The 22531-nt window shown below is 38.5% G+C and overlaps 2 protein-coding genes across 4 annotated transcripts in view; one reads left to right on the top strand and one right to left on the bottom strand.

Annotated features, from left to right (window-relative positions):
* The window catches only part of LOC105470314 (RAB, member of RAS oncogene family like 3), a 39671-nt gene extending 34145 nt beyond the window's left edge, over positions 1 to 5526 (bottom strand). For both annotated transcript variants that reach the window (XM_011722174.2, XM_011722175.2), the window contains exon 1: positions 5372 to 5526. In XM_011722174.2, coding sequence (XP_011720476.1) covers positions 5372 to 5417 — 46 coding nt within the window. In that variant the 5' untranslated portion in view covers positions 5418 to 5526. The remainder of the gene's footprint in view (positions 1 to 5371) is intronic.
* Positions 5527 to 5589: 63 nt separating this feature from the next.
* Positions 5590 to 22531, top strand: part of LOC105470308 (general transcription factor IIE subunit 1) — a 36577-nt gene continuing 19635 nt past the window's right edge. For both annotated transcript variants that reach the window (XM_011722168.2, XM_011722167.3), the window contains exons 1-2: positions 5590 to 5697; positions 10858 to 11335. In XM_011722168.2, the coding sequence (XP_011720470.1) occupies positions 10888 to 11335 (448 nt within the window). In that variant the 5' untranslated portion in view covers positions 5590 to 5697; positions 10858 to 10887. The remainder of the gene's footprint in view (positions 5698 to 10857; positions 11336 to 22531) is intronic.

Below are 22531 nucleotides of genomic sequence, written 5' to 3'. Positions count from 1 at the left end.
GTTAAAACATGGAATGCTGGGCTCCACCCCCATACTTTCTGATTTAGAGGGTCTGTCTTGGGGACCAAGATTTCTAACAAGTTCCCAAGTGATACTGATACTGGTCCAGGGGTCTCACTTTGAGAACCACTGGTCTAGGGCAATTTCATATTAATGAATCCCTTTCCTTTTGAATGATTTAATCAATTTAGCCTATTTTAGAATTGTAGAATCTCAACAGATCTTAGAAGTAATCCCTCTCTCCTTCACACCAACGCTGAGGTCCCCTCCATGGCATCCTGTTAGAGGGTCTTCGGTCTTCCAGACTGAGCTTGAATACTGTCAGTGAGAGGGATTCACCATTTCACAATTCTAAATTTAGACACTCCAGTTCTCCCACATGGTGATTTAAAAAAAGCAGCCAATCACTTAGCCCAGACTTAGCTTTTGGAAAAAAGATCAACTCCCTCTTCTACATCATGTCCCTTTAAGTCACCATTTGATCTTCTTTTCGATTTCTTGGGCTTAGGGAAACCTAGTTATTAATGCTAAGGATAGCATTCAGAGATTTGTATCAAGAGGAAAGGGAATGAGCTCTTCCTCTACATCCATGTGTGGAGTCACTCACACATTCATTTAACAGCATTTTTGGGGTTCCATTATGACAAACATGGTTGGTATTTTTACAAATCACTAGTTTTATCAAAAATTTAGATCATCTCTTTGATCCTACTGTGTATGAACCTATTGTTTATGTTAATTTTTATTATTAAAAGTTACATTTACAACCTAGAAAGTATGTACAAATGAAGGCCAGGCACGGTGGCTCACATCTGTACTCCCAGTGCTTTGGGAGGCTGAGGCAGGAGGATCACTTGAGCCCAGGGGTTTGCGACCAGCCTGGGCAACATAGCAAGACTGCATCTCTACAAAAAACAAATATTAAAGAAATTAGCCAGGCACGGTGGCCTGTGTCTGTAGTCCTAGCTACTCAGCAGGCTGAGGCAGATGATCCCTTGAGCTCAGGAGTTGGAGGTTGCAGTGAGCTATGATCACACTGATGTACTCCAGCCTGGGTGACAGAGTGAGACCCTGTCTCTCTTAAAAAAAAAACAAAACAAACAAAAAAAACACCTTAAGACTACTGTCAACATGAAGGTTTATTTAATTCCACATGAAAAGTTTTTCTATGAGCAGGTGGTTGTTGTGATTATATACACAGTATACTTAAAAACAATAAAACAACATAAGCCTCTGCTTCCATAGCTTGTTCTGTCTGGAATATCCTACCCATCCTCTCCTTTCCCTCCCCTCCCACATTGGCCTGGTGAATTTACCTTTGGAGACTCAGCATCATTCTAGTTATAAAGTATTTTCTGACCCAACACAGGGAGAACTAAGCATAACATCCACTATCCTCTGGGCCTCCACTGTACCCTGTACATTTTCCTACAGAGCACTTAAAATACATTATCATATGTGTTTGTTTATAGGTTTTATCAACTCTATTTAATTTTAAGTTCCTTGAGGGTTCCCATGCATCTTTTTTATCTTCAGTACTTAGATCAGAACCTTAATTAGAATTTATTGACTAAAAGTTTCCATATTATTCCAAAATCTTCATAAACATTTAAAGTATCTCCATAGTACTTCAAAGAGTAGACATAAAAATTTACTTAACCGTTCTTCCATTATTAGATATTTAGGGTGTTTTGAAATTTTTGATATGCTAGTGAAAGGTTATTTCTGTTTAAACCTTTGTTTAAAATTAAAATTATGTCCTTAGTATACCTTCCCAGAAGTAAACTCAGTACTTAAAAGGAAACATTTGAAGTTCTAGATATGTATTGACAAATAACTTCATGGGGTTATGGTGCCATCAGCCATACACTTGAGCCTGCAGGTCTTGTTGCACCTCAACAGTATCATGTAGTTGGTTTTTCATCTTTGTTAACCTGATAAAGGAATAAAAGAGACATCTTGGCCAGGCGCTTTGGCTCACGTCTGTAATCCCAGCACTTTGGGAGGCTGAGGCAGGCAGATCATGAGGTCAGGAGCTCGAGATCAGCCTGGCCAACATGGTGAAGCCCGTCTCTACTAAAAATACAAAAATTAGCCGGGCGTGGTGGTGGGCACCTGTAAGCCCAGCAACTTGGGAGGCTGAGGCAGGAGAACTGCTTTAACCCAGGAGGTGGAGGCTGCAGTGAGCTGAGGTCGGCCACTGCACTCCAGGCTGGGTGACAGAACAACACTCTATCTCAGTGGGGCGGGGGGGAGTGACATCTTACTTTAGTCTGCATTTCTTTACTTTCTGATAAAGATCAAAGATTATCATTATGATTATCCTGGCAAATCAGTTGTTTTTCCTCTCATAAATTCTCTGTGGATCTGTTCTGTACGTTTATCTACCGAGTTTTAGTGTTATTAATTGATATGAGCTCTTTATCTATTAAATATATTAATCATTTTATGTATGTGTAATTGAATCAAACATTTTACCAGGCTTCCCTTCATTCTTTTAATTTTTTTACATAGAAACATTCAAGATTTTTAAACACTCAAAATTATATTTGTCATTGAGTTTACTGCATTGTATCTGATATCTGTAACTTTTAGGATATACCATTGATTCTGTATTTGTAAATAGGTTTGTTTATGTTCAAGGAATGTATCTAGCCACTTAATTGCTTGATGCAACACTTGAGGCCTAGTTTAGCTTAATTGTGTTAGGGTAAACATTTCTAGGCAGTAAAATTGTATAGCTCTCCATGAATTAACTGCTTTGGGTGATTAAGTATTAGCTAACACGGGATGAAACCCTAAACAGTAAGAACAGTTGAAGTGCTAGGGAATAATGGCTAATTTCATTTCTTTAAGAATTTTGGGAGCTTCTGACTCTATGTGTTCACCTTTAGAACTAAATTGGATCAAAAGAATGCACTTGACGTACTTGGGGGGAAAAAAGTCCCAATATAAATAAATGTCAGCTCCAAATACAGCTATTTGGTAACATGTTAAACTAGTCCCTAATCTCTGAAAGAAAGAGAAAACCAGATGGTAGTGAGACTTTCAGGGTTCTTCACCAAATTACCAAATATCTCAATAGGATAGAAAACAAATCTCCAAATATCAACTCATTTCTTTCTTCTTTTTATTTTTATCTTTGAGATAGGGTCTCACTCTATTATCCAGACTAGAGCGTAGTGGCACGATCCTAGCTCACTGCAGCCTCAAATTTCCGGGCTCAACTGATTTTCTCACCTCAGCCTCCTGAGTAGCTGGGACTACAGGCGTGCACCACCACGCCTGGCTAACTTTCTGTATTGTTTTTGGTTTAGAGAGGGTCTTGCCATGTTGCCCAGGCTGGTCTTGAACTAAGCTCAAGCAATCCACTCGACTCAAACTCCCCAAGTGCTGGGATTATAGGCAAGGGCCACCTTGTCTGGCTAAGTCATTTCTTTATATATTTGTGAAACCCTCAACATTTTATGAGGGAAATGGTCTTTATTTAAAAATAAACTTTCAGGTTTGAAACAAAGGCAGAGGAAGTGTAAAAAGTGTATTCTAACCTGTCAGACTGTGTACTATTAAATGACAGTTAAAAGGAGACTGACAAAATTGCCTTTTAAAAAGATAAAAAGACAATAACTAACTTTGCACATAAAGGTTAACATTAGTGAATGTGTGACAACATCTGCACATAAAGGTTAACATTAGTGAATGTGTGACAATATCAATCACTTTCCTGGCCATCACAGCTGTGTCTTCTGCTTCACAACTAAACCATAAGGGTGGGGGGGTGGGGGTAGGGAAGCTTATCAATTGCCTGATTACTTTTCCACATTTAATGTAGCAGCTAATTCTACCCCTGTTATATGATGCATTAATTCCACAGTTATAACCCCAGAACCTAATACAGTGCCTGCTGGAAAGAAAATAAATTGACTAGTTGCAGCAGTTTGCAATATGAAGGGATTGTTACATACAACAGAAAATGGAATTATAGAGGACAGAAAACACTCACTTAACATATCGTGAAGAAGTCTGTTAGTTCTGGATTCTAAATTCTACTCAGTGATACTCTTGCTAAGTCCCTTTAGGCCACCATTACTTTCTTTATCTGTAAAACTGAGTGATTTTATTAAATTAACTTTGGCACCACTTCAAGCTACCTGATAGAAATGAAGTCGACATAAATTGTGATTATGTCCATTGAGTTTCAAAAGGCAACTTTCTTAGGGGAATATTAAATAATGCTCTCTGTAAAATATTTCGTAATGCAAATAATACTCAGGGCAATGTGAAAACAGTCTTAACCTATCTTTGCCGGCCACAATTTTATTTAGTTTCTGTTAAGCTAGTTTTCAAGCCTCTCCACCTCCAAGCATCTAGCACAATGTCTCTGCTCACAACACAAGCTCTTAGGCCAACTCCAGAAGAGCACATCTATAAAATGCAAGTTCAGCATTTATTGAAGTTACTAAGGAGAGATGAACTGGGGATTATGGAAGAAAAGATAAGGGCAGTGAGGTGGGAGCTGGAAATCCAGAAGTCAGCTGTAGTTCTCAAATGTCCCAGGGGTCAAAATAATTTTTCTTTGCATCCATTGAGATAAAAAAAAAAAAAAAAAAGAATTTTAACACTAGGATTAAATTCGGCTCAGCGTTAAATCCTAGCTGCTTCAGAATAAAACTCTTACTTTAATTTCTCTATCGTACAGTCTAGGACATAATAGGTTTTCAATGAAGATCAAACGAGAACCAGGAAGTCAAGAAGCTCAGTTAAGAATAAAACAGGACCACCACCCAATATGTCACTGCGTCTTTATAACTTAGCGTTTAAGTTTGTGGACTCTGCGTTCAAAAGGATTCTGCCACTCACATCTCTCTGCCTCACTACTCTCATCCGTAAAATGTGATCATAGGACTGATCTCAGAATTAAATGAGTTAATGTATGAGAAGCGCTTGCCAGTTCACGTTTGTCAGTGCACGTTTGACTTCCTTAATGAACAAAATCTCTTGAAGGCACGGTCCTACTAACTTCTGTACCCTTAACACAGAACTCCATACAATACTCAATGCCTGCCTTTTTTTTTTTTTTTTTTCCAAATAAAATAACTGACAATACACTCTAGGCTGCAGTCTTCTGGGAGACTGATGTGGAAAGCCGCGAAGGAAAAAGACCCGGGCTCCGCGACCCCCACCCGCGCGACGCTGCCGCCGCCGCGTCGTCACACGGAGCAAAGTCCCCTGGGAAGTGTAGTCTTCAGGACTTCGGAGGGACTTCAGCCACGGGCCGAAGAGCCAGGGAGTTGAGGGAAGGAAGGTAAGGGGAGGGTTACTGGGTAACTCAAAAGTGTCTGGAGCCCCAGAGGTGGGGTAAGACGCTCACCTGAGTCTCCCAACACCAGTACCTTCACCCGATCCAGGGACGCCATCTTGCCACTGCCTTCCTTGGGTTAACGCCTGTTCCGGGATTGTAAGCCAATCAGAGTTGGGCATGGAGGGCAGAGCTTTCAATTTCATTGGCCGCTCGGAGCGTGACTGTCTGAATCGAAAGCTTCACTGAGCTGATTGGCTGGTCTGGTAGCGGGGTGTTTCCCCAGCTGGTCGCAGGAATAGTGCGTTTTCTTTGTCGCGTAAGAGGCGTGGCTCATTTAAGCCGGTAGTTGAAGAGCTGAGGGCAGCTGTAGTGGGAGTGTTCCAGGATTCGCTTTGGTAAACCTTGTTCCCTGTTCCTTGTTCGGAGTTCCCTGGCCGGGCATTGCATTTCATGATTTCTTCTTCCTTTCGTTCCCTCTTAACTGTCCTCCCCTATTGAATTACCCTCTTGCCTTGGTCCTCTTGGTTCTCCAAAGAACCATTGACCCCGGAACGGCCCGTGTGGGACCTCGGGTAGGGCGGGCTTGGGTGCGCCGAGTGTGGCCCTAGACCCAACTGGGAGATTCCGAGGGAGTTTGGGGTCTCGGGGTCTCGCAGTGGGGAGGAGTGCACATCACCGAACGCGTCTCGTGGAGGGCAGCTGGGTCCGAAGGTTTCGCAGTAGTTTGCCGCTATGTGTTCAGTGAAGGCGTGGAAAGTGCCATGAAATGTGGTACCAGAACACCGCAGTTAGATGTGTAGAATCCCAGGTTGTTCTAGAACTGGCGTAGTGGTGTACTGAAGTAATCTAACTGGACTCTTCGCATCCAGCTTTTTTCTCCATTCTGCAGTCAGCGCACACTTTTAACATCGTGAATTTGATCCACTCACCTCCAGCTTAAAACTGTTTTAAATTTAAGAAGAGAGTGCCCAATAGCCTGTCCAATTCTACCGTGGAAGCAAGAGTGGAGGAAGTGAAGCGGGGGGAAGCTGGCAAAATGAGCCATGTTGGAACAACACGTGTCTAGGACACATATGGAAAGTTTTATGGAAGTACTTGTCTGGCTGTGCTAGATACTGGAAATTAATTGGTGAACAAAATGAAGTCTGGTCTTAGAGATAGACATGGAGAAAGTACAAGAAGGGAGAAAGAGCCATGGAACATGTGAGAGGGGATGATTGTACGCTACCTAATGGGGAGTCTGGGAAGGCCTCTATGAGGAAACGTCATTTGAGACTTGAAGGATGATTAGGAGAAGGGGGTTGGCTTAGTTGTAGGGGCAGAAGGAACAGCATGTGCAAAGCTCTGGTAAGCACGGAAAGCACATGTGGCTTATGGAATTGAGAATATGCTAGTGTGGCTGGATATGAGGCTGACAGAGTAGACAGAGGGCAGAGGGTGCATTCTTTTCAACTTTGTTTCTCTAGCTCCGTGCCTGGTGCACAATAGTCCTTAAATGTTTATATGATTAAAATACACGTGTCTGGACTGGGGTAGGGAGGTGAGGCTGGGATATGACTCATGGACTATGAAGATCAAAGGAAGAAACAAAAGGTCCTAGGAGGTACCACACTCAGAAGTCTCCAGAGACCAGCCATACTCCTTCCCTAATAATGCCAGCTGCTATTCGTCTTCAGCTTATTGTTTCCATGTGGGACCATGGGCTCACTTTTTCCTCAGATATTTCCAATTTTTCAGGAGGAGCTGGAAGTTGAAATTTATGTGAACTCTTACAATTTTTAAATGTTGACAACTAATTCAGAAAATTTTTGAAACATTTCTTTGGGTGAAACAATGCGTTGGGGGGCTGCCAGTTTGAGAATTCTTACCTAAGACCTCTAGAGATTGAGTAAGGAGATTCAGTGTGAGTGGGAAGTGGTGGAGGAGAGAAGTTAGTGGTCAGGAGGGAGGATTTTAGAATGCACAGATTTTGAACAAGGTGGCACAGCTTCATTTCATTCCTAAGCTCTAGTTTCATTTGTTCAGCTACCTGCTGGGCATATTCAGAGGAATATCCTATGGTATTTCCTCAGAGACACTTCTAAAAATGATTTCCTCATTTCTTCCATATCTGCTCCTCTTCAAGTGTCACCTATTTCTCATGGCAGTACTTTTCCTAGCTACACTGGCTCAAAACAGAGCTATTTAAGATTTTTCCTACTCTCATATTCTGTATCCAATATATTTTGTTGGGTCCTTGTTATGTTTTTTTCTGTAATAACTTTCATTCATTCTGTTCTCTTCTTGCAATTTTTTGCCTTCTTCCGTAGTTTGATTTTATACACCCAATACTTCCACATTGCCTCCACCTTCACTCATTTGAGTCCATTCTTCATATTGGTATAAGAGTCGTTTTTCTAAATAGGGGATTTATTATGAATGCCAGTACGTAATTGAACTCTTATGCCAGCCCTGAAAGCAGAACACTTTGCATTAATTATCTCACTGAGTTCATACATGAACTGTGTGAGCAGGGGACCGTTAATCACTTTTTTTTTTTTTGAGGGTCATGTCCTGTCACCTAGGCTAGAGTGCAGTGGCTCAATCATGGCTCATTGCAGCCTTGACCTCCTGGCTCAGTTGATCCACCTCAGCTGGTACTACAGGTGCACGGCACCATACCTGGCTAAGTTTTAAAATTTTTATAGAGGTGGGGTCTTACTGTGTTTCCTAGGCTGGTCTTCAACTTCTGGACTCTAGCAGTCCCCCCATCTCGGCCTCCCAAGGTGTTACAATTACAGGTATTAGCCACTGCACCTGGCCTAATCACTTTTTATATATAAAGAAACTGAGTCTGAGAATTTTCTGGGGTCAGGGGGGCTAAGAAATACTGGAACTGGGATTTAAACCCCAAAACTGTTGGATTGTAAAGTCTTCACATCACTCCCTGACTTTAGTCTTCACAGCTCCCTAGGGTGTTTTAGGCAAAGGAAACAGGCTGAGCGATTAGTGGCACAGGGACCTCTCCATGCAGGATGAGCATTGGCAGGATATATAGTAGGTACTTTTGCTGTATAGTAGAGCCACCTAAAGAGCTTTAAAAATTTGTGTGATGCCAAATCTGGCCGCCCCGAACCACCTGAGACAAAACCTTTAGGAATGGGGCCCATGGTCAGTATTCTTAAAACGTTCCCTAGATGATTCTGCTTTAAAACCAGGCTTGAGAACTATTAGTCTGGGACATGGCATGTATGGAGCAGGGAAGGAGAATACAATAGTAGGAAATAATCCTGGAAACAGGTTATATTGACATTTTTTTGCTGTTCTTTGTTGAATGTTTCAGAAGCCATATGTTGTGTTCTGACAACTGTTGAGGATGTAAAACAACAAAAAACCAAAACTGGGTTCAAGTACAATGTACAGACCAAACTGAGAAGGAGAGCAAAGTGTGTCCAGTAGTATGGCTGTGGTACTACTTTGGTGTCTACCCCAGGCACTTGCCGGGCATCCTTAAGCCCTGGGGTAGCGGAAAGGCTCTAGGTTCACAGATTTGGATCTAGGTGCTACTTTGTTATATCTTATAATATATAGTCATACCTGAGTATTTATAACCTAAAGTACGTGTTTTCTTTTGACTGCCTTTTCCTTTATTACACGAAGGGCCTTATATTTTCCCCCCAAAATATGTGCATAGATTGGTTATAGATTGGTGTGTAGAGTTTCCTTATAGTATGATACTATGGATATCAAAACATTTCTTATTAAAAGAGTATTAAATCTGTTGCGGTTGATAACCATTGATTTAAAATAAAAAGGTCAGTTGAAACTAGTATTAATAACAGAATATGATTCTCCATGAAATATTTCAGTGGGATGTCTGTTAAAAATTATCCTGTGGAGCCTGGCCAAGATGGTGAAACCCTGTCTCTACTAAAAATTCAAAAATTAGACAGGTGTGGTGGTACACGCCTATAGTCCCAACAACTCAGGAGGCTGAGGCAGGAGGATCGCTTGAACCCGTGAGGCAGAAGTTGCAGTGAACTGAGCTCGCGCCACTGCACTCCAGCCTAGGTGACAGACTGAGACCCTGTCTCCAAAAAAAAAAAAAAAAAAAAAAATTCTGTGCTGGGTGTGGTGGCTCACATCTATAATCCCAGCACTTTAGGAAGCCCCCAACATGGGTGGATCCCTTGAGCTCAGAAGTTCGAGACCAGCCTGGGCAAAATGGTGAAACCCTGTCCCTACAAAAAATACAAAAATTAGTCAGTCATGGTGGTGTCCACCTGTAGTCTCAGCTACCGGGGAGTTTGAGGTGGGAGGATTGCTTGAGCCCAGGAGGTTGAGACTGCATTGAGCCAAGTCACACCACTGAACTCTAGTCTGGGCAACAGGGCACCTGTCTCTATTAAAAGAAAAAAAAAAAAAATTCCCTGTGGGCTAGGGAAATTTAACTTGATTTAATCTATGTGGATAGTCTAGCCATTTTTAGTTTGGAACATATTAAGTTGATATGCAAGCTGTCCTTCCTAAGCACTTTAATTACATTCTTATTAATCACAACAACTCCATTGAGGTAGTTGATACTATCCTTATATCTTAGAGAGTAAAATGTGGCTTGAAATTGTTTAAGGGATTTGCTCAGGATTACATAGTTACCAAAACACAGGCTGGTACTCTGAATTTCAAAGCCCAGGTTTTTTTTCTTTTTTTTTTTTTTTGAGACTGAGTTTCGCTGTTGTTGCCCAGGCTGGAGTGCAGTGGCGCAATCTTGGCTTACCGCAACCTCCACCTCCAGAAGCCCAGGTTTTTAAATTAAACCACATGCCAATATGGGCTTTGAGAAGACAGCTTTCTGGGTCATGGTATGGAAATGAGATACACTTAGTTTCTGCTTTGTTAAGGGATTCAGTATTTAAGAATATTTTGGGCTGCGCTCCCTCTCTCATTTTCTACCTTTTTAAGGACTGGATGGTCTTTCCTTGATTATGAGATTTAATTTTTCAAGGTTAGTAAAACTATCTGGATCTAAGTATTACTTTCTTTCAGTTTTACACCAGTTAATGATTTTGTCAAACACCCCAGGTGGTGATTACTTATGTGTTTATTGGTTTGTTGTGATATTATTGTGAAAGCATGAGTATGTAAAACATCCTAGAATCTTGGTAGAAAAATTTTACTCAAGAAAAGAAACAAAGACACTTTTAGGAAATGCTAACTGCTAGTTTTCTCAGGGTTTCCAGCATTCCCAAAGAATAGTGAGCATTTCATGTAGCTTTTTTTGTGTTTCTCTTCTGAAGTAAAGGAGACTTGACATAATATATTGTTTTATAAATAATAAGTTACTTTTTAATCAAACATACTCTAGATCATAAAAGTAGCTATTTAAGAAATATGTAAAACTTTTTGTGTGTAATCTTTTGTGCACTCTAGAGGAAAATCTTGTTCTGCTCTGTTAAATGCTTAGATATTAGGAATGTTTTAAAACTCTTTGAGTACTTCTCTGGCACTGCAAGAATGGTGGATATGATTACCATGTTTTTATACCTGGCTAATTTTCTATTTTTTTCTGAATTCAGTATATTTAAAGTTGGAGTTCGTTGCTAAAGATGGCAGACCCAGATGTCCTCACTGAAGTTCCAGCAGCATTGAAGCGGTTAGCCAAGTATGTGATCCGGGGATTTTATGGCATTGAGCATGCCTTGGCCTTGGACATCTTGATCAGGAACCCCTGTGTGAAAGAGGAGGATATGTTGGAGCTGCTCAAGTTTGATCGGAAGCAACTTCGATCAGTTTTGAATAATTTAAAGGGAGACAAGTTTATCAAATGCAGAATGAGGGTAGAGACTGCTGCAGACGGAAAAACCACTCGCCATAACTACTACTTCATCAATTATCGTACTCTTGTTAATGTGGTAAAATATAAATTAGACCACATGAGAAGGAGGATTGAGACCGATGAGAGAGATTCGACCAACCGGGCTTCCTTCAAATGTCCTGTCTGTTGTAGTACTTTCACAGACCTAGAAGCTAATCAGCTCTTTGATCCTATGACAGGTGAGGTTTATCCAGTTTGTGAATCTTTAAAATAAAGTGTGTACTACTCTTTTTCTTAAATTGACTCATCTAATTTTTAAACCATCATATATATTATTATAAAAGTGAATGGATCAGTGTAAGTCACAGCATGCAGTCAGTCTTACTGTCCTGTTTGGCTGTCGCACTACTTTGAGAAGCCTTTGCAAAGCCTTTCTCCTTCACAAGGGAGTTTCTCACTTATGGCCCTCCTACCTCTGCCCACCCCGCCTTATTTACAACTGCAATCTACTCTGAAGGGTTGATTTCTCTACCACTTTGAGGCTGTTCTAATTTTATTTTTGATCTCTAGACAGTTGCAATACAGTGTATTTAAATGCTTTGTTAGTAAAAGTAGAAAGTGGTATCAGGAGTATATAACTAGGGCATGTAATCTGGATTTGGGGAAGGCCTCTGGAAGAAGTTAACGTTTGAGACCTAAAAGATAGTAAGAGTTAGCCAGATGAAATAAGAGGGGAATTCTTTCTAAGGTAAGACATTTAGTGTCCTTTAGATAGACATTATTATTGGAAGAAAATTGTCAACAAGATATATAATTGGCCTGATTTGATTGAATAGTTTTAAGGATTTTTAACACAATTTAGAAATGTTTCTGAAAATATAATATGTATTTTCTGCATATTTCTGAAAATACATTTTCTGAAAGTACAATATGTCTAGCATAAACATGAGAAACTTTAAATTTCTCAGCTATATAGTTATTTTATCTTGTTATCTGTTTACACAATAAAAAGAGACTAGTTTTGCTAAATACTTAATGGATCAATTTTGTCTTATTTTCTACAGGTAAAAATCTATAGAAGGACTCAATGCTATTAGATTAAGTCATTTTGTTATGATTGAATTCAGGAGTATAGGCTGCTTTTCAGTTCATAGATCTGTCTTTTTAAAAACTTCATCTGAAAGTTTAAACTTTGACCCATGAAATATTTTGTCGTACAAAAGTACAGATTTCTGTGTATGTTTTATTTTCTGATTTTTATGTTATATATGGTACATTTTAAATAATTTTAAAATTATTTTTTTAAGTGGGAAATAACCCCAATATAAATTCAGGTTATGACAAAAAGAGCCAGAAACAATCTGTGACCTTTTTTTTCTTATTTACTGTGAGGCAATGATTTTGGATGCATTTAAAGAATTCACAATTAAACATTTAATTTGTCTGAGCCTAGCTTTTTACCTTGAAAGGGCTCCACAAAGAGAGATCTTGATTATAAGAAAGTCTTAACCATCCTCGGTATGAGAATTGCTTGAGTGTTCTATAGAGAAAGGTTGTAGAATATATCTGGAGTTCTTCAAAATAGGCTAGAAAAGTCTCATGATTCTTGCCATTCACTCTAACAGATTTCTTACAGGAGGTCTGGGTTTGGTTTTGTAATTCTCTATGGATGTTGGTTTTAACACTCTTGTTAAAGAGATGTTTAAGATGTTGGCTTCATCACTCTTGACCACAGTAAAAGGTGTTATCCAGTCCCTTAGAACAATCTAAAATAACATGCTTCTACTACATTTATTTGTCATTTGAGTCATATTTAATTTAATGAAACTTTCCAAAAGGAGATGATTTCTACTACTTATATATCAGTATTTAGGAGATTGATCATGATACTCTTGAATTTCACCTAGATTCTGAATGAAACTAGTTGAACTCAATAGATGGCCTGTGAAAGAGATGGCCTAACATTCTGGTACAGTCAAGGGACTTGAATCAAGGAGTTAGGGTAGAGGGCATGAAAGTATTTTATGAAATAAAGCTAAAACTGAAACAATTGAGTTGTGACCAGTGTGAACAAAGACTATTTTTAATGTGAGGGCTATGGTCAGCATGAAGATGAAAAGAAGGGGTACCTGAGAGCAAGAATAAGTCACTTAATCTTGATGTCACTCAGGGGAGGGTGCCCTTATCAGCCAACACTGTTTGACTTAATTGGCAGTTATGTCCTACAGTGAAGCCTGAGGTATTATGATTAAAAATTTATAATCATTAGGGACCCTCATTCTGAGAACATACTTGCCTTTTTATTGTAATGTGGCTTTTCATTTAGATGCTCCTTTAAGGGGAAAATGTGCTGATTAGGCAATATTAGGCCCCGGTTGCTTGCCAGTTCTGATGTTGTGAGTTTTGTGTTTGTTTTGTTTTGTTTTTAAACTGTTAATACCCAACAACCTCCTTTGGTCTATACATTTCTTTTAGAAATCTTTGTATTTTTCTTTATTATTCTTTCTTGTTTTGCTCAGTATTCATCTCTCTCTTCTCTACTCCCACCCCATTATGAGGAAGATGGGCAATAAAAATTTGGTGTGTATAGTAAGGTAGGAGGGAACTTTTTCTGCTGTGATAATTATACTTTGTGTAAATTGGTAGATTGCAGTTTTCTTTCTAAGCCCAGTCCTGTACAAATCCAGTTTCCTGGTTGCTAGAGGAGATTGATAATATTTCTGATCAAGTGATGGAAGTATTTAATGGACTTCTACCTGCATTTCTTTTCAGTAGTTCTCAGATTGACTTGTGGTGTGCATGAGCAATTAGGGGATACTCAGGAATTGGATTTGCAGCCTTCTAGGCTTTACTGTTTTCCCTGACAGAAAATGCTTAACTCAAGTGTATGGGCAACTCTCTGCCACAGGACAAAGGGTAGTAACTCCTAGATGAGCTCCTGAGGACCACCTGCAAATTCTGGACTGAGGAAACAGACCAGCAAGGATTGTTTACCATTGTTAATTCACACATAAGCCATCGATCTTCCTACTTCAGTTTACCACTTTTCCCTACTCCATCTCTACTTTTCCTAAAGATTGTAGATTTTCTCCATACTTTCCATTTAGATTTGCTTTTGGTATTTCTGGGTTGAACTCTCTTCAGATGTATAGATACATTATTTACTAAAATGGAATAACCTATTCTTTGCACACTAGTCCCTCAGAAGCTTAATCATTAAGGTAAAACCAGCTGTTTTAAGTTTCTAAAATATGGGAGGATTATGTAATCAAAGCAAAAACATGACATGAAATCTCTCAATGAATCAGCAAAATAACATCTTGTGTTTCATAAATGCGTGTTTTAGATTTAGCAAGCTTCCTGACCGTTTAAATAGACTTAAGTATTTCTATTTTAGCAGTCTCAGCCATGGGTGATTGAGTTAATGGTACTTCTAAGTTAAGTTCAACAGCATGCTTCTCCTGAGGGGGAGAGGGGGATCTTATCTCTTTTTAGATGTTAAGGTTAGATGATTTGGAAATAGCTTTATATTTTCCATTTTTAGTTTAAAAATTATGCAACCATAATGCCAGGGACAAATTTGAAGAGAAAAAAATCACTCACAAAGCCACCAGCCTTTTACATATTACCTACAATTACAATCATAGCTTAGAATAGTTTATGATCTCTTGGTTTCTTAATGTACCAAACTCTCCTGTTTCTATCTAGTGTTCAAAGTATGTTTTAATAGGTGTAATTTTTTCCCATTTTCCTTTCCCCTCCTTTTGGGCACTTCGGTGGTATCTATTTTTTGCTGGTATAGATAAGATGCTTTGAATACTTTTGTATATATAGCATGTTATTCGTGTTCACATTTTTCCTTATGAATTCTTGGCAGCGGGAATATTGGGCAAAAAAATACAATTTTAGAGCTTCTCTAAAAACATATATGGCGTTGTAGTTTTACTATGGGTGAGTGGAGTAGAATTGTTAGATGTTTGAATTGGAAATAATTTGGGAGCCCCTTTTACTGCATTCACCTAGAGAAGGAGTCACATTTTAAATTTTGACATGAGATAATTTAAATTTTTTTAAAAAGGAATCTTATAAATGTATATTTAATAAAATCTTAGAAATAGAAATTGAGAGATTATCGAGTTCAACTCATCAAATAATGTGTATGTGGGTGCAATGTACATGCCTGTGTTGTACTTTTGGATTTGGAAGATCTTATAATGTAATAAAGAATAAATTTAGGGGTATATACATTGCTAGACTGTTTTAGATTTACTATTAAGGGAGAATATGACACTTCTTACGGAGATTCATCTTGTTTTGTTTGGCTCCATGGAAAGACTTAGCAACAGATTTTAGGATTAGCATAAAAATGTCTTTGATAATTAAGTAAGTCTCTAATAAATAACTCTTAAAACAGCCAACAATTGAATAGTTCTCTTCTAGTGATGAGCTCTGAGTCACTTGGAATAGTCAAGTAAACTTGGTATCTACTTAAGATATTCATATGTAAGTTTGGAGTTAAATTATATGAGTCCCTTCTTGGCTTGTGACTACAGATAAAGCTTTTTGATTTGGACAGATCCGTTTCCTGATGGCCTCATTCATTGAGATTCCTTTTCTGTTCCCTTACCCTAACGTTTAAAAATTATTAGGATTCTGTATTTGTGAGATTCAGTTAAAGAGTTTGCCTTCATAGGGCAGGCTACTTTTTCCTGTCTTCATCTCTTTCTACTTAGGATAGGAGATACCTTTAAAATTTTTTTTAATTAAAAGAAATGTTTTTGTGGCTAAGTAAGTGTTTATGTTTATGGGGTACATGAGATGTTTTGATATAGGCATGCAATGTATAATAATCACGTCATGGAGAATGGCATATCCATCCCCTCAAACATTTATCTTTTGTGTTACAAACAATCCAATTATACTCTTAGTTATTTTTAAATATATAATTATTGACTATAGTTACCTGGTTGTGCTATCAAATAGTAGGTCTTACTCATTCTTTCTAACTATTTTTTTGTACTAGTTAGCCATCCCCCATCCCTACTACCCTTTCCAGCTTCTGGTAACCATCCTTTCACTCTCTATGTCCCTGAATTCAATTGTTTTGATTTTTAGATCCCACAGATAAGTGAGAATATACAATGTTGATCCTTCTGTACCTGGCTTATTTCACTTAACATGATGATTTCCAGTTCCGTCCATGTTGCAAATGACTGAATCTCATTCTTTTTTGTGGCTGAATAGTACTCCATTGTGTATGTGTACCACAGTTTCTTTATCTAGTCATCTGTTGATGAACACTTAGGTTGCTTCCAAATCTTAGCTATTGTGAACAGTGCTGCCGCAAACATGGGAGTGCAGATATCTCTTTGATATACTGATTTCCTTTCTTTTGGGTATATACTTAGCAGTGAGATTACTGGATCATATGGTAGCTTTATTTTTAGTTTTGTGAGGAACCTCCAAACTGTTCTCCATAGTGGTTATACTAATTTACATTTCTACCAGCAGTGTACAACAGTTCCCTTTCCTCCACATTGCTTGCCAGCATTTGTTATTGCCAGGACAGGAGGTATCTTGTAAGCAGTGTTTTCAATTCCTGAAGTGCTAAAAACACAAACAAGAAGAAGTCTTTCCAAGGTTGTTTTGCTCAGTTGTTGAGTTCTCAGTCTTTGGAATCTTACCCAGCATGGGTTAATTAGACAATTATGCTGCAAAGCTCAAAAGTATGGATTGGGGAGTGGGGGGAGCAAGAGAGGGGGGTGTTTATTAGAATAAGTTAAAATAGATATAAAAACACGTTCTGGAAAGATAGGAACAAGTATCATTCCTCTTCTACCCTTCCCCCCCAAAATCTTTAGGTCTGATTTTTAAAAATTCTGCAGCTTTTGATTTTGAGGATTTGAGAACTTTTTTAAAAAAACAACGTTTTGGCTGGCCTCAGTGGCTCATGCCTGTAAACCCAGCACCTTGGGAAGCCAAGGTGGGCGGATCATTTGAGGTCAGGAGTTCGAGACCATCCTGGCTGACATAGCAAAACCCTGTCTCTACTAAAAATACAAAAATTAGCTGGGCGTGGTGGAGCGCACCTGTAATCCCAGCTACTTGGGAGGCTGAGGCAGGAGAATCCGTTGAACCCAGGAGCCAGAGGTTGCGGTGAGCTGAGATTGCACCACTGCACTCCAGCCTGGGCGACAGAGTGAAACTTCATCTCAAAAAACAAAACAAAACAAAAAATCTTTTATCTTTTTTGTATTTCAATGCCAATGACATAAGAGCTAATTTATTTGCTTATTTGTGAAGAGTTGCTTTCTGGTTTTGATGCTTTGGGGTTTGATATAATATTCTATTCGTTATTGTCTTTCAGATAGTTGAGATGAGTTTGATTTGGGCCTAATTTAGAGAATTTATTGCAAGCTTTAATATTCATCCATGTACCATCCTTCAGTTTGTTGTTTTCTACCCTTCTTCTCCCACATTGTACCTTTTTTCCCCTTTATCATAAATTCCAGAATTGAGGAATGATGCATGATTAGAACAAATTCAGGTAAATTCCTATTTAAGGAAGGAGAAGCCAATTTTATTGATTAAATTGAATTTTGGAGGGTGAGGTTGTGTTGTGTAAATCATTGATACATTTGATTCTGAATTTCAAAAACATTAAATCTGATTTTTCTTTTGCATGCAGATGAATGAGTATTTTGCAGTGTTATGTGTTCTGTGGTGAATTTTTAAAAGATAATTTTTCAAATTTCTTTTTATTATAGGTAAAATAATTAAATGTAATGTAAAACTATGTTCCTGTCATGTGTGCTACTGTTTGCTAATAGCAACTCCTTTTTCTATACATTTTCCCTTGCCCAGTTAAACTGAAGAAATTTGCTTTATGAAAATAAAGTTTAGGAATTAGACTAAAAGGTGACTTTTTGAGACTTCAAAATTACGTTTTAATAGATATTCCCCTGAACATTATAAGTTATAAAAATTGCAACAAAGGACTTGATAATGCTTTCAGAAAAGCCCAGGAATGACTGTATAGCTTCTGCATATTGATTAAGAGGGAATTGAATGTTTTTGGAGAGTTCAATATGGCATTCATTTTCTTTCTTTTAAAAGTACATAAGTAATATATGGCCGGGAGTGGTAGCTCAACGTGTGTAATCCCAGCACTTTGGGAGGCTGAGGTGGGCGCATCACATGAGGTCAGGAGTTCAAGACCAGCCTGGCCTACAGGGTAAAACCCCGTCTCTACTAAATATACAAAAAGCTAGGCGTGGTGGCGCACACCTGTAGTTCCAGCTACTCGGGAGGCTGAGGCACGAGGATCGCTTGAACCTCGGAGGCAGAGGTTGCAGTGAGCCGAGATCATGCCACTGCCAGCCTGGGCAACAGAGCGAAACTCTGTGTAGTAAAATAAAATAAGTAATATATGAATGAAAACTTGGTAAAGACACAAATAGTAGAGAGCTATGTAAACTAAAATGGCAAACTAGTTTTTCCTCTCTGTGACTTTTCCACTTACCCACCAATTTTCTCTGTCATAACAGAGAAACTATGAAGTTTTTGCTTATCCTTCCAGTCCTGTTACCTTGTATCCCTAACACCATCCTTCAGAAGCCCTTTAGAAATCTAACAATGCATAGTGATTCTTTATTTTCTTTTTAAAAAATTTTATTTTTTTATTATACTTTAAGTTCTGGGGTACATGTGCACAACATGCAGGTTTGTTACATAGGTATACATGTGTCATGTTGGTTTGCTGCACCCAACAACTTGTCATTTACATTAGGTATTTCTCCTGCTAATCCCTCCCTAGCCTCCCACTCCCTGACAGGCCCTGGTGTGTGATGTTGCCCGCCTTGTGTCCATGTGTTCTTATTCAACTCCCACCTGTGAGTGAGAATATGCGGTGTTTGATTTTCTGTCCTTGTGATAGGTTACTGAGAATGATGGTGTCTGGCTTCATCCATGTCCCTGCAAAGGACATGCACTTGTCCTTCCTAATGGCTGCATAGTATTCGATAGTATATATGTGCCACATTTTCTTAATCCCGTCTATCATTGATGGTCATTTGGGTTGGTTCCAAGTGTTTGCTATTGTGAATAGTGCCACAATAAACATATGTGTGCATGTGTCTTTATAGTAGCATGATTTATAATCCTTTGGGTATACCCCCAGTAGTGGGATGGCTGTGTCAAATGGTATTTCTAGTTCTAGATCCTTGAGGAATCACCACACTGTCTTGCACAATGGTTGAACTAATTTACACTCCCACCAGTAGTGTAAAAGCATTCCTATTTCTCCACATCCTCTCCAGCATCTGTTTCCTGACTTTTTAATGATTGTCATTCTAACTGGTGTGAGATGGTATCTCATTGTGGTTTTCATTTGCATTTCTCTGATGACCGGTGATGATGAGCAGTTTTTCATACGTCATCTATGCTGTATATGCATATGTTGGTTGCATAAATGTCTTCTTTTGAGAAGTGTCTGTTCATATCCTTTACCCACTTTTTGATGGGGTCGTTTGTTTTTTTCTTGTAAATTTGTTTGAGTTCTTTGTAGATTCTGGTTATTCGCCCTGTGTCAGATGGGAAGATTGCAAAGATTTTCTCCCATTCTGTAGGTTGCCTGTTCACTCTGATGATAGTTTCTTTTGCTCTGTAGAAGCTCTTTAGTATAATTAGATCCCATTTGTCTATTTTGGCTTTTGTTGCCATTGCTTTTGGTGTTTTAGTCATGAAGTCTTTGCCCATGCCTGTGTCCTGAATGGTATTGCCTAGGTTTTCTTCTAGGGTTTTTGTGGTGTTAGGTCTTACATTTAAGTCTTTAATCCATCTTTAGTAAGGAAGGGATCCAATTTCAGCTTTCTACATAGGACTAGCCAGTTTTCCCAGCACCATTTATTAAGTAGGGAATCCTTTCCCTTTTTCTTTGTTTTTGTCAGGTTTGTCAAAGATCAGATGGTTGTAGATGTGTGGTGTTATTTCTGAGGCCTCTGTTCTATTCCATTGGTCTATATATTTGTTTTGGTACCAGTACCATGCTGTTTTGGTTACTGTAGCCTTGTAGTATAGTTTGAAGTCAGGTAGTGTGATGCCTCCAGCTTTGTTCTTTTTGCTTAGGATTGTCTTGGCTATGTGGGCTCTTTTTTGCTTCCATATTAAATTTAAAGTAGTTTTTTCCAATTCTGTGAAGAAAGTCAGTGATAGCTTGATGGGGATAGCATTGAAATTATAAATTACCTTGGCCAGTATGGCCATTTTCATGATATTGATTCTTCCTATGCTTGAACATGGAATGTTCTTCCATTTGTGTCCTCCTTTATTTCGTTGAGCAGTGGTTTGTAGTTCTCCTTGAAGAGGTCCTTCACATCCCTTGTAAGTTGGATTCCTATGTATTTTATTCTCTTTGTAGCAGTTATGAATGGGAATTCACTCATGATTTGGAGCTCTGTTTGTTTATTATTGGTGTGTAGGAATGCTTGTGATTTCTGCACATTGATTTTGTGTCCTGAGACTTTGCTGAAGTTGCTTATTAGCTTAAGGAGATTTTAGGCTGAGATGATGGGGTTTTCTAAATATACAATCATGTCATCTGCAAACAGAGACAGTTTGACGTCCTGTTTTCCTAACCGAATACCCTTTATTTCTTTCTCTTGCCTGATTGCCCTAGCCAGAACCTCCACCACTATGTTGAATAGGCATGGTGAGACAGGGCATCCTTGTCTTGTGTTTATAGTATTCTATGATGGTAATTTGTATTTCTGTGGCATTGGTGGTGATATCCCCTTTATCATTTGTTAATTGCGTCTATTTGATTCTTCTCTCTTTTTTTCTTTATTAGTCTGACTAGCAGTCTATCTATTTTGTTGATCTTTTCAAAGAACCAGCTCCTGGATTCATTAGGGTGTTTTGTGTCTTTGTCTCCTTCAGTTCTGCTCTGATCTCAGTTATTTCTTGCCTTCTGCTAACTTTTGAATTTGTTTGTTCTTGCTTCTCTAGTTCTTTTAATTGTGATGTTAGGGCGTCAATTTTAGATCTTTCCTGCTTTCTCTTGTGGGCATTTAGTGCTGTAAATTTCCCTCTAAACACTGCTTTAAATGTGTCCCAGAGATTCTGCTATGTTGTGTCTTTGTTGTCATTGGTTTCAAAGAACATCTTTATTTCTGCCTTCATTTCGTTATTTACCCAGTAGTCATTCAGGAGCAGGTTGTTCAGTTTCCATGTAGTTCTGCAGTTTTGAGTGAGTTTCTTATTCCTGAGTTTTAATTTGATTGCACTGTGGTCTGAGAGACAGTTAGTTTGTTGCGATTTCTGTTGCTGCAGAGTGTTTTACTACCAATTATGTGGTCAATTTTAGAATAAGTGTGATTTGGTGCTGAAAAGGATGTATATTCTGTTGATTTTAGGTGGAGAGGTCTGTAAAGGTTTATTAGGTCCACTTGGTCTAGAGCTGAGTTCAAGTCCTGGGTATCCTTGTTAATCTTCTGTTTCGTTGAGCTGTGTAATATTGACAGTGGGGTGTTAAAGTCTCTCATTATTATTGTGTGGGAGTCTAAGTCTCTTTGTAGGTCTCTAAGGACTTGCTTTATGAATCTAGGTGCTCTTTTACTGGGTGCATATACATTTAGGATAGTTAGCTCTTCTTGTTGAATTGATCTCTTTACCTTTATGTAGTGGCCTTCTTTGTCTCTTTTGATGCAAAGTGCTTCTTAAATACTTTGTTAAAACAGCTTATGGTTAGTAATGCTTGATCAACTTCTCATAATATTGTATGGTTTTATTTAGAACACTTATTATGTTGAATCCTTTTGCATAATCATTGTGTTCAGTGTTCATGTCATTTCCAGAAGTTTTTTGGGTTTTCTTTTCAGCAGTGGCTGTAAGACAGTAAAACAAGAGGATATTAAGATTCCAGAGCCCTGACTTTTAGTCTTAGTCATGTTAGTAACTGTTACCTTGGGCAAATCCTGTAACCATTCTTGGCCTTCTTTTAGCATGTGTAAAATGGTAAGTTCATCCTATTCTATATCATATATGGCTTCTCTCAACTCTAATTTTATACTTACTCTTTGATTTGGAACATATTTGACATTCTAAAAGTATGGAGAAGCTTGGGGGTTTTATCACTGGTTTTAGAGGATTATGTTAGTCACTTTGGGTTAATTTAGAAGCCTTGGTTAGGAATTGGAACCCCCCAGTTATAGTATTCATATAGAAAATATGCTCTGTTTAATTATGTCATCTTCAGAAATGCACAGGCATAATGGAGAATATTTAAGCTGGCTTATTTTTCCAAGCTCCCCAATTCACTACCTTCCATATATATATATATTCTATTGGCTATTGTCTTTCAGATAGTTGAGATGAGTTTGATTCTGCATGCTGAAATGAATTTGATTTGGGCCTAGTTTAGATAATTTATTGCAAGC

This window comes from Macaca nemestrina, chromosome 2 (assembly GCF_043159975.1).
Source record: "Macaca nemestrina isolate mMacNem1 chromosome 2, mMacNem.hap1, whole genome shotgun sequence".
Classification (NCBI taxonomy): domain Eukaryota; kingdom Metazoa; phylum Chordata; class Mammalia; order Primates; family Cercopithecidae; genus Macaca; species Macaca nemestrina.
The sequence above is the reverse complement of the archived record's forward strand: the minus strand, read 5'-3'. Positions and strand labels throughout refer to the sequence as shown.